This window comes from Diabrotica virgifera, chromosome 1 (genome assembly GCF_917563875.1).
Source record: "Diabrotica virgifera virgifera chromosome 1, PGI_DIABVI_V3a".
NCBI lineage: Eukaryota > Metazoa > Arthropoda > Insecta > Coleoptera > Chrysomelidae > Diabrotica > Diabrotica virgifera.
In genome coordinates this window covers 88,789,522-88,802,753 of record NC_065443.1, presented here as the reverse complement: position 1 = coordinate 88,802,753, position 13,232 = coordinate 88,789,522, and the positions used below count along the sequence as shown (strand labels likewise).

The window sequence follows — 13,232 nt, the reverse complement described above, 5'->3', positions numbered from 1 at the left end:
TTTTTTTTTAACTTTTTTAAAACCTATAACTTTTTTTTGGAGGGGGCTGCTGGACCAATTTTTTTGCATTTTGTGTATTTTATTAAAAGCTATCTCACTAATTTTTTTCAGATTTTTCAGTCAGGTGCGCCATCTTGAAATATCCGGAAAACTGTTTTTTTAGGGGGGTTTTGGGGATTTTTTTCCATTTTATAGACTGCAACATAGACCAACTCAAGGTTTTGTTAATAGATTATGTATAATTTGAAATAACTGAGTATATTAGGATATTCAAAAATTGGGCTAAACACTTTTAAACCCCCAAAAACCATGTTTGTTTAAAGTCTGGTAAGGATTTTTGCGGGTCTAATTATATTTTTTGAGGTCGATACAACCTGAATATTTTTTTTATTTTTTACGTTCTATATGATTTTAAAAAATTGGGACTCACCGCAATTTTAGCCCACTTCCCCTATTCCCCTTCCTCCACAGCCAAAAATGTCGATTTTTCGATTTTATTTTTTTTTTAAGTTGGTTTGCAATTAAACTATAAATGTTGTTCTGAAGCTATTTCTTTGTGGCCTTTTTGTAATTAACTATTATAAATGGGAAATAAGCCACAATTTAACTAAAAAATGATTTTATTTTCCATCTGTAATGCGATAGAGAGAATTCGATAATCTTTGACACACTGAAAAATGGTTTGGGACGATTTATATAAATAAGTCAGATTAAATTAAATTATGAGAAGATTTTTTTACCAAGCAACATTTTTGTTTTATTAATATTTTGTTTTTTGACAACGACGTCCGTGGTGGACGTCGAAACGTTAATAAAATCATTTTTTAGTTAAATTGTGGCTTATTTCGCATTTAGAATAGTAATTATTAAATTATAAATTACAAAAAATTCACACGCACAGCTGAGGCTTTTACAGAACATCTATTTTTATGGACCCTCATTTTTTGTTTGTTTTTTAATAGGTACGTATAACTTTTTTTGGCGATGGCTGCTATTTTTTTTGTGTTTTGTGTATTTTACAAACCATCTACGTTTGGCTCATAATGCAAATAGTCCACGCTGTATGCTTGTCCCGTTAGTTAAATTATTCCGATTAATTTTTTTGCACAAACTTACTCAAAAACAGGTCCTTATAACAAATCCACAAGGTGCCAGGCAGTACCGCGGTCGGAAAATTGTTTAAACATTTTTTTAAACGAATTCAAAAAATAAATTTTTTCACTTCGGACAAATTTGTTTTAGATTCTCTGGACCAAGCTGAGCAAAAAATATATCTTGTAATTTTTCTATAAAATTGACTGTTGTCGAGTTACATGCAATTTCAAATTTGAAAAACGCGAAAATGGCCATTTTCAAGGCTTAATAACTCGATTAAAAATTATTATTATGAAAGTCATAAAGTGACCAACTCAAAGTTTAAAGCCCCCCTGCAATAGCCTAAAGAAATTTTTGTCATTATTTTATTATTAACTATTATTTTTAATAATTAAAAATGAGCGCTAACCATGTATTGAAGCGGCCGTCCGCGAGAGAGAGATGTACATGTACAATATTCATTGGACGTTTTAAAAAAATATCAATTGGAAGTCAAAAATACGTTTTAAAAAAATTAAAAAAAATTTGAGGTTATATGTATTGTACACTCGACCTACACGGGTCTATAAAAAATAGATATGTTTTGTAGAAGCCTCATAAAAATTTTAAATTAATTGGAACTTTAAACAAAAAAAAAAAATAGAAAAATTGACGTTTTTGTGGGGGCAGGGGGAGGGGGTGGTGTGCTAAAAATGCGATTAGTCGATTAGTCTTATTTTTTAATCACATATAACGTAAAAAAATGAAAAAAAAATATTCAGGTTGTATCGATCTCAAAAAAATCATTAAGCCCGCAAGAACCCTTACATAACTTAAAAAAAAATATGGTTTTTGGGGTGTTTAAAGGTGTTTTGCCCAATTTTTCATACTCCTAAAATACTCATTTATTTCAAATTATACATAATCTATTAACAAAACCTTGAGTTGATCTATGTTGTAGTCTATAAAATGGAGAAAATCCCCAAAAACCCCCTAAAAATACAGTTTTCCGGATTTTTCAAAATGGCGCACCTGACGGAAAAATCTGAAAAAAATCAGAGAGACAGCTTTTGATAAAATACACAAAATCCAAAAAAAATTGGACCTGCAGCCCCCTCCAAAAAAAAGTTATAGGTTCTAAAAGTTCAAAAAAATTTGAGGTTATGTACACTCGACCTAAGGGTCCATAGAAAATAGACGTGTTTTGTAAAAGCCTCAGCTACACGTGTGAATTTTTTGAAATTTTTAAATCAATTGCAACCCAACTAAAAAAAAATAAATCTAAAAATCTACGTTTTTGGCTGTGGAGGGAGGGGTAAGGGGGGTGGCGAGCTAAAAATCCGCGTTATCTCATTTTTTAATTGCAGAAAACGTAAAAAAATTTAAAAAATTGAATTCTGAGAGTGAGGGTTTTGTCACTCAACTTTTGCGATTATACTTTGCAATTCAGGAATCTGCACCTTTTACTTTAAAAAATTCGGGTTGCGGACGTTTCCCCAACTATCATAAATACGACTAACTTCACGCGTAACTTTGCTACGAGAATTATAAAAAAAATATGCATTGAAATCCAGATCCCGTAATTTTTAGAGCGTTATAAAGTGAGTACAAAGATATACATATTTCTTTCTTTGTAATTATAGCTTCAATTTACCCTACAATTCTCGTAGACTCTGCCGATAAGGTACAGTCGTGTTGGGGGAAAAGTCGCGCGCCCAAAAAATTCATAACTTTTATTATAATAAGAATAAAAGATTCAAGCCGTTCCCATTGTCTTCAGAAAGGTGAGAAAATGTATACTATAAAAATTTCAGAAAAAATGTTAAAATGGAACAGAGTTGTAGCGAGTTAAAAGCAAAAAACGTGATTTAATTTTTTTTTTATTTTTAGTGTAAAATTGTGATTTTGACAATGTTTCCAAACAAAAAATTCAAAATAAACCTCACTTTCGTTATTAGCACTATCAAAAACATAACGTATGACCAAAATTAGCCATTTGCCACACCGTGGTAAACATCTCGAGAAATACATAAGCGTTTTTGGGGTGTGCCGCTCGTCTATAAAGTCACATAACTTTTTTCCTATTGAATACATTGACTTTAAGACCTATTTTCCAGAAAACTTCTTCATGTCTTATGGTAGGGGAGCAAAGTATGCTAAATGTGCAGTCACTCGAGCGCTTTGGGGACCTATTGGGTTGTGAAGAGTAGGTCCTAAAACTAAAAAAAGTTAAGTAAAGTTTTCCATTTTAGTGGGCGCTTGCCATTTTTTAATTTAATTTTCCATTTCCAACAATCGTTTTTTCCGATTATAACGCCATCTATCCATAATTAGAAAAAATGTTTCGAATAAAAGTTACTTATTTTTACGTAAGGAATCCAAATCTGCAATAAAAAATGAGGGCTCCTATTTAAGATTTTAAAGTAACCCCCCATCCCACATCCATGGGGGGTCGTGTTTGGTACCATTCGATAGATTTTTCAAAAATATTGAATAAGTGTATTTTACAGTTTTTCGATCTGATGTTCATTTCGCGAAATATCGCGGGATTCGTATTTAAAATATTAAATTTACCCCCCACCCCTCTTTGTGGGAAGTCGTGTTTGGTATTATTCGATAGATTTTTAAAAAATATTGTGCACATATTTTTTAGTTTTTCGATCTGTCATTCATTTCGCGAAATATTCGCTTTTTTCTTGTGAAACTTTGGGACTCACCTATTTCCTTACGCCCGGCTCAAATCGTCAGATTTTTGAAATATACACTCTTTTGCATGTACTTAACTTACCATATCTTAATCTGACAATTTCGAGTTTTTTTAAGGATAGATTTTTTTTTCGGGCCCCCCTTAACGAACTCCCCTGTGTTAAGAGCCAATATATGATAGAGGTACATCTGCAGGGTACCAGGTTTCTCCCATATGCTAATCTGACGCGCTCGAGTAACTGCAAAAATCCCCGCTTGGGCTCCCCTACCATTATGTTTTAATGTTGTGTTGGTTAAAATTATAAACTAAAAAGTTTGTCACTCAACTTTTTTAAGTAAACATGAAACATAAATATTTACAGCTACCAAAGATACACCGAGTTAAAGTTGAAAAATCATCAAAATAGATTTTTCACATTTTCGCTTCAAATTTGATTTTTGAACATGTTCTACCAATTCTAGATAAAAATAAACTCCATATTCGGATTCAGCGACCTCGAAAACATAAAGAATGACCAAAATTTGTCATTCATCTTTTATGGTCGCTTTTTCGATTTCTAATCCTCAAATTAGGGTTGTGCCGCTCGCCTATACAGCCGACTACAGGACATCCTTTTTATTGCGGATTTTAGTATAAAAATATTTTATGAAACTAATAGTTTTTTTTTTAACTTACCGCGTAGCTATTAACAAAAATGCTTCTGGTATAAGCTCGCATTGATTTTCATTTAACTTGGTTAAACCTGTTGGACACGCACAAGTATAACTAACTGGGTTTCTCAAGCACAAATGAGAACATCCTCCATTATTATTTCCACATGCATTTTCTGCGATGTTATCACTTTGGACAGACCGAACATCCATTAACCCTCCTAACTTGTCTCTGATGATGGTTTTATCGTTGCCAGTAATCTTTTCGGCTCGGTGTAGGGATTTGGTTTGCCAATCTGTCCAGTAGATGTGGTTGCCGACAACTACTAGACCATAAGGGTATGATACCTGAATAAAAATTAGAAAATTATTTATACTTAACCGTATAAACAGTAATACATACTTAATAATACAATTATCGCTGCAAATTGAAAATAAAGACGCCATTAGGATACTAATTAAATATAAAATAGTTGAAAGACTGATAAATTTTATACACACTTAAATAATACATGAAGAAAGTGGAAAAATTGTACGTTAAAATGTGTAAAATTTATTTATTTCCTTAGCTAAGCGCTTTCGACAAAACTGTCATCATCGGAGCTAATGGTCAATAGAAGATAAAAAAGTACCACTACTTAAGGTCATGTGCGTAAGCACCTTAACAATATCTAGCTGCATTACAATATAAAATTATGTATGCGTATACACTATAGTTGTCCTCTGTACAACCCCCACACAGAAAAAAAAAAGGAAAAAAACGGCCACACAAACGATACAAACACATTAAAACTTTTTTCATGGCGTGGGCATATCACCCAACCATCATGGCCGAAGAGAAATAACTGACTGATGATACTCTTCGGTCATGATGGTTGTTTTTTCGTGTGGGGATTGTACAGAGGACAACTATAGTGCATACGCACACATGATTTTATATTCTAATGTAGCCAGATATCGTTAAGATGCTTATGTATATGACCTTAGGAAGTGGTACTTTTTATTCTTATATTGACCTTTGGCTCCAATGATGACAGTTTTGTCGGAAGGGCTTAGCTAAGGAAATAAATATTTTTTACAGACTTTGACATAGTATTTTTTCACCTCCTTCTAATATAAAATTAATATTTGTTAACTATAGTCAGAAGAGACTTAAAGATATTGCTGCCTTTCCATTACATGTTCATATTTCTATAATATGCTGGTTCTCCCTATAATTTAATGCTATTCTGCTCTCACTGCTATATTGATATCGTTATGCAAACTTATACAAAAATGTCGTCGCATTTTATTTCTCATTTGGAATTCTCGTCAGTAATTGTCTTCAGAGTCATCCGCATTGTATAACATTCTCTTCTCTTCTCTCTCATAGTTGCTTACTTCTGATCCTTACAATTTTCATGAAATACTCCATTTCTATCCATGAAGAGCACACAATAGCGATCAACAGATAGCAACAAACGCGGTCCAAGATTGCGAAAGTTCTGCGAACTTTCAAAAGTGAGGCAACAGTGCATCGGTAATTCGACACTGACAGTGACGTTTATACTATCAAAAACAATAATTTTTATACACATAGGCGCGAAATGTTGCCAAGTTAGTGATCGATTTCCTGTTATAAAAAAATCGATGTTTAGTAGTTCCAATGTGACACAAAATCTAGGCACGGGATAAAAAAGTTTATTTGAAGAAAGTGTATTTTTTGTCTTTCTTAATGGCGGTACAGGCTTCTTTTTTCAATTTTTTATTTAGTTATAGAGTAATTTCCACATACTAACATATTCCTGAAATTTGGCTCTGTACCGCCATTCTCTATTATATTGCGAATATATGTGCCAAATATCTCGACAAAATATTCAAAATTACAGCCACAATCTTGGAACGCATTTGTTGCTACTTGTTGATCGCTACTGTTGGCTCTAAATACTATAGGAATTGGACTATTCCTGTGATGTGATTCCGAATTCCTCTTCTCATTTTATTTTAGCAGATTAGCAATAAGGTTTCTACGGGAAGACGTATACAGATACAACATTCATCATAAAACAGATTACAGAGAAAGTATTAGAATACTATAGACCCGCAATCCTATGTTTAATCGACTTATATAGGGCATTTGACAGAGAGGAATTAAATATGTAATCTATCTCTTGTACAATAAACAGATCCCGCTGGATATTGTAAAAACAATTAAACAACCCAAACTAGAACAGTAATAATAATTAGTAAAGAACGAATGCATTGAACAACTAATGGAAATAAAGACCCTAGATCAGGGGTGGCGAACGTGCGTCCTTAAGGCCGCATGTGGCCTTTTCTTGCCCAAGTTGTGGCCTTTTCATAAATTAAAAATTATAAAAATTTTACGATACTAAACGATAAAAAAAAGTTTACGATACTAAAAATACCATTAGTAATCATTTATTCAAACAAAAAAATTGTTTCAAATACCGTTCAATTATTGGAAGGTACGCCACTGACTAAGAAGGAAATGTCACATTCTATCTGCTATCAACTCGATTCCTTCCCCGCGCCTATAAACTGTTTGGCTTAAAATTTCGGTGAACAAAGAGTAGAGCATGCCTAGTCCATCTTTATTTATACGTCCATGAAAACGATCCTCGCAGTTGCATAAAGGAACGCAGCCAAGTAACGTCGAGGCAACGAAATTGCCGGTGTATAACTGTATCAACTTTACTAAATGTTGTTTATTTTTTGGATAAGGTAAGTTGTAAGATAATATATATTACAAACATCGAAGAATGTTTTCTATTGTATTGTAGTAAAATACGGGTCAATTAATTTTAAATTTTAGCAATTATTGCACAATTTAAAAATTTTTATCAGTTGAACAATTATTAATATAATTTTTTTTTCTGTGAAAGCAAACTTATGTAAAAAAAATGTGGATTTTGATTTCAGTCCCCGCTACCATATGTTCACAGTGTGCAATGCACACGGGCGCCATCCTTTAGGGGCGCCAAAACCGAGGGTCAAAAATTGCAAAAAAATCAAAAAGGAAAAATTAATTTTAAAATAAAAGTTGAGAAATTAAATAGTTCAGTTTTACTTTGTTTGGATGACATTATTAGTCTTTCTATAGATATAAAATAAAAAATCACGCTATAAAAATAACAAACACCCATTCCGTATACAAAAATCAGGAAACTTTCAGGCAGGACACGAGGAAAAGACATCTTGGAGAACTTCAAAATAAAAATTTGTAAAGCAGGGTTAACTATAAATAATTTAGTAAGTGTGTGTACTGATGGTGCACCAGCCATGGTAGGAAAGCGAGAAGGTTTCATTTCGTTATTAAAAAAAGAATATGCTAATTTAGAAAACTTTATTTCTTTTCATTGTATTGTGCACCAACAAAACCTATGTGCTAAGTCGGCTAGTTTGAACGATATTTTAGAAAAAATTATTGGTATTGTAAATTTTATTCGATCAAGTTCAATGCGTCATCGTCAATTTCGAGATATAATAATGTCAGTTAATGACACATTCAATGGAGACTTACCATATCATAGCAAAATACGTTGGCTATCAAGAGGACAAGTTTTGCTAAAAATATTCACCCTGCGTCAACAAATAATTTAATTTTTTGAAGAACAAAAGAAATATTGCGATTTATCAGATAAAGAATTTTGTAGAAATGCTGCCTTTTTATGTGACATGACAATGAAGCAAAATGAATTGAATTTAAACTTGCAGGAAAAAACTAAATATATATACGAAATATGGCAAAAAATTCAAGCTTTGCGAAAAAAACTTTTATTCTTTAAATCTTTACTAAGTCGATTAGAAATTTCTAAAGAACATTTCCCACAGTTATCGGAAATTATGATGGAGCAAAATTATTCCCCTCAACATTTGGATGAGTATGTTTCTGTTCTGGATATATTAATTGAAGAATATAATAAAAGGTTCTCAGATTTTGAAAAATTTGTTGTCACACTTAAATTAACTTTCGAACCACACCTTGTTGATATCGACGTAGCGCCCAAAGAATATCAAATGGAATTATTTGAGATAGGAGAAGATAATATCTTTAAATCATAATTCGATTCAAAAAAAGATCCTATTGAAATATGGAAGATTGCAGTTATTTATCCTCGTCTAAGACAACACGCACGAATAATTCTTTCATGTTTTGGAAGTACATATTGTTGCGAGGTAACATTTTCATACATGACTCAAATTAAAACCCGCCTAAGAAGTCAAATAAGTGATGTTCATTTGGAAGATCAACTTAAATTACGTACCACGTCAATTGAACCAAATATTTCTTTTTTGTCATCCAATAAACAACCACAGAAATCCCATTAAATTTTCTGGATCGTAAAATTAAATGTCAAATTTTTTGGAATTTATATTTATGTATTTTAATTTTGCATATAAATCCCTTTAATTAAATCGTATATATATGGATGCGGCCTTCTCAAAAATGGTAAAATGAAAATTGGCCGTCTAATATGAAAAGGTTCGCCACCCCTGCCCTAGATATTGCACTGTCCCGCTACAAAGACATTGATAAAGAAGCAAGAGATCAAATAATACAAAGAGCAAATAGATTAGCAGGATGACAATAACACTATACAGTGTGGGCCAAAGAAAACAGTCCACCTCGATATTTGGCAGTATTTATTAGATTTTAAGAAAATGAAGAAACACGTTGATTTTTAATCTGAGGGGGACACATTTTTACGGTACATACATTTGTCATTTGTCAACCCCCTCCTTTCTATTTTCCCCACCCCTATTTTTAAATAGGAAATAGGGGTCGTGTGCTAGCTCATTTGAAAGGTTCTTCAATTCTCTATTCAGTAATATAAATATTAAGATAATTATTTGTACAGGGTGTCCAAGAAAAAAATAAATTAATTAAATTAATTGACACAAAAATAAGAATGTATGTAATTTATTTAATTCAAAATACATTATACTGCTGACAGAAAACGGAAAAAAATGTTTACTTGATAAATAAACATTGTGTGTTGGTTAAATTCAATATTCAACTTAACAAGAGGCAGATGAAGTGGCAGCTTGAACATTGAAATTAAGCGAAAAGCAATGTTTATTTATAAAAAAAACATTTTTTTTCTGTTTTGTGACAGCAGTAGAATGTATTTTGAATTAAATAAATTACATACATTCTTCTTTTTGTGTCAATTAATTTAATTAAAATATTGTTTTCTTGGACACCCTGTATAAATAATTATTTTTATGTTTATATTACTGAATATAGAATTGAATAACCTTTCAAATGAGCTACAGCACGATACCTATTCCCTATTTTAAAAAAGGGGTGGGGGAAGTGGAAGGGAGGGGGTTGACACATGATAGATGAATGTAACAAAAATGTGTCCCCCTTAGATCAAAAATCGACCTTTTTCGTCATTTCCTTAAATAAAATCTAATGAATACTGCCAAATATCTAGGTGGACTGGTTTCTTTGGCCCACTATGTATAGCGTAACCAACACTTTGACTGTGAATACAGAGAATGCTGGGAACAGCGTGAATAAGAATACTCAGAAGAATTACAGGAAACACTCTGAGTGACGAGATCAGAACAAAATGTAATGTACAGGATATCAACGAATGGACACTAAATAAAAAAAAAAGAATAAAACAATCACATCAGTAAAATGGTGGACATAATATTTGTTAAAACAGCAAGGGACAAATGATCACGTGGTAGAAGACGAAGTATCGGTCGACCGCGCAAGATATGGAGCGACAATCTTAAATAGAGTACCCGCCAATGAGCAAGCAAAATTGCTTATATAATGTAAGAAGAATATACTTTTTTATCACATTATGCTTAATACTAAATACACAATGTTTGAGGTTAGCTAAACTTAGATTACTTATTGATTAACTTAAAGAACTTAGACTTAAACTTGATTTTTTTTTGTAATATTGTAATACACATACCTCAGTTAGAATCTTTTTTCTATCTTTTCCATCAAGACTACTTGACTCTATAGTATGAAGTTTTCCATCATTCCAGTACAGTCTGTTTTCTGGTCTATCTATTGCTAGTCCATTTGGCCAATTCAGATTATCTGATATTAGAATTTTTCTAAAAATAGATAAGGTATTATATGAAGTATTTTTACAAAGTGTAATAATTATGAATTATGCAGCACCATTAAATAATGTTTCCGACACTTTTCGTCTTCCTAAAGGATTACCTTGCTTAACAACCTTTGATTTGTCAACAATATTGCCCTTAAGGTCGATGACAAAGCTGAAGTAATGCCAATTTATGGTAACTAATCTAAAACCATGAACGAATAAAAAGTACCCACACAGACAAACTACTGGATAAATAAATTCCACACTTTAGCTAATCTTGATGAAAAAAGGTGAGAACAATTATAACTATTATTAACAAAATCTCTAAAAATGGTTGAACGCCTACAGGTTCCAATATTCAAGTAATGCTGGGGCTACGCTAGCGTCTAATGCCGGTAATTATCGCATTATCTGCATTACAGAGATGGCATATAATGCGATAAAAAACGGCATTAGACGTTAGTGTGGCCCCAGCATAATAATGGCGTTAAAACACCATACAAATGTAAAGACTGAAATAGTTTTGTACACACTTATGACTACAGATAGTCAGGGAGAAGTATACTTTTGAAGTGTGTAAGATATATAATTCCTAGCTGAGCGCTTTCGGCTTATACTCTTCAGATGGTAGGGTTTCTTGACCTTACCATGATCAAATATTTGTTATATGTAATGTATTTTTTTGTCTGAAAGTCCTTTGTGCTCGTTTTTGATGTTTTAACTTTTCGGACTACAAAAAAACGAACAGCAACATTGAGCAATTTTTTCAATAGACAGACAAGGTTTTTTTCCTTCAATAAAAAGCTGCATAAGAAATAGAATCTTTTTATATCGTACATGGAATCCATCTCTCTTCATAGTGGAATTTTGAACTTTTTGACCTAAGTTAAACTTTTGAATTCTAAGATCAATTATTCATTAGAGACCTTTTTATTGTAGCTTAGCTCTGAAGATGGCTTTATAAGCCGAAAGCGATCAGCTAGGAATTATATATCTTACACACTTCAAAAGTATACTTCTCCCTGACTATCTGTAAAACACCATACAACTATGATCATTAATTAGTTATAATTATCACATCATTTGCATATCAAAAAGTATTCCAAACTGTCGTTAAATACCTTTTATTCAAAATCTTACCTGTTACTACCATCCATACCAGCGACCTCTATTTTTCCCTTATCGCCCCAGTCAGACCAGAACATTAAACCATGATGATAGTGTAATGTAATGGCTCTGGGGTTATCCAAATTTTTGTTGAAGAGCACTTTTCGGTTTTTTCCATTCAATTCAGCTACTTCTAAACTATTTCGTTCGCCGTCGGTCCAATAAATCTAAAATAATTATAACAATAAATAATAATACCAATGCACGTATAAGAACAACGAGCCAACTTAGAATAAATTAACTATTTATATGGGAAATAAGCCACAATTAAATTGGAAAAATAATTTTATTAACGTTTCGACGCCCAAATCGGGCACCGTTTTCAAAAACAAAATACTACTAAATTAAACAAAATTGTTGTTGCTAAGTAAAAAAATCTTCTAATAATTTATTTAATCTGACTCATTTATATTGGCAATTCAGACGTATATTATACATGTTTAAGTAGAAGACTTTAAAATGATATCGCCAATATTTATGAGTTGCGTTCCTGGGACGATTTTACTAAAAGATAGTTCATTCGATTACATGAAATCAATCCCAACTCAAGAATATTCGTCACAAAAAAATCATAGCATGTGATCTGTCTTTAAAAAGACAACCAAATGCAACGATGACAGTAAAATTCTCGCGTTAGAGATTCCTTAGTAGATCACAAAGGAAAACCAGGAAAAAATCTCGTGATACTATCCCGACATCGTAAGTATTTGGTCTTACATTTAATTTACTTTCAAAAACTAATACCAAATTCTGATTTAATATATTTAAATTATAAATAATATTAATAATACATAGATATACAATAAGTAATAATAAAATATAAAATATGTACTAAATCGATATGTTATTGACTAACTAATCGTGGTATTTTCTTTCGTGATTAACTATGGAGTCTCTAACGCGAGAATTTTACTGTCATCGTTGCATTTGGTTGTCTTTTTAAAGGCAGATCACATGCTATTATTTTTTTGTTACGGATATTCTTGAGTTGGGATTGATTTCATATAATCGAATGAACTATCTTTTAGTAAAGTCGTCCCAGGAACGCCACTCATGAATATTGGCCATATCAACTTAAAAATATATATAATATACGTCTGAATTGTCAATATAAATGAGCCAGATTAAATAAATTATTAGAAGTTTTTTTTTACTTAGCAACAACAATTGTGTTTAATTTAGTAGTATTTTGCATTTTGACAACGGCACCCGATTTGGGCGTCGAAACGTTAATAAAATAATTATGTTTTCAATTTAATTGTGGCTTATATCCTATCTAAATAGTTTATCATAACAATGCCGCAAGGAAATAGCTCCAGAACAACATTAGAATAAATTATTATTATCAGTGTTATGATCCAGTTTGTGCATGCTTTATGATAAAGTACACATAGTGCAGTCACTGAAGGTGGATATGAGCTATTATCTCCGATTTCGTTGAACCTTCATCGATTTGCATGAAAATTGCTGAGTGGTTAGAGGATATCTCAAGAAACAAAGGTGACATGGTGCCAACTTGCGCTTTTACCCTGGGGGTGGCTGCCACCC

At 32.1% G+C, this 13,232-nt stretch overlaps 1 protein-coding gene across 1 annotated transcript in view; it reads right to left on the bottom strand.

Moving 5' to 3' along the window:
• The window catches only part of LOC114325882 (low-density lipoprotein receptor-related protein 4), a 205,281-nt gene that overhangs the window by 36,666 nt on the left and 155,383 nt on the right, over window positions 1-13,232 (bottom strand). The window contains exons 20-22 of the mRNA XM_028274017.2: window positions 11,658-11,851; window positions 10,374-10,521; window positions 4,457-4,779 (exon numbers count right to left, since the gene is read on the bottom strand). Coding sequence (XP_028129818.1) covers window positions 4,457-4,779; window positions 10,374-10,521; window positions 11,658-11,851 — 665 coding nt within the window. The remainder of the gene's footprint in view (window positions 1-4,456; window positions 4,780-10,373; window positions 10,522-11,657; window positions 11,852-13,232) is intronic.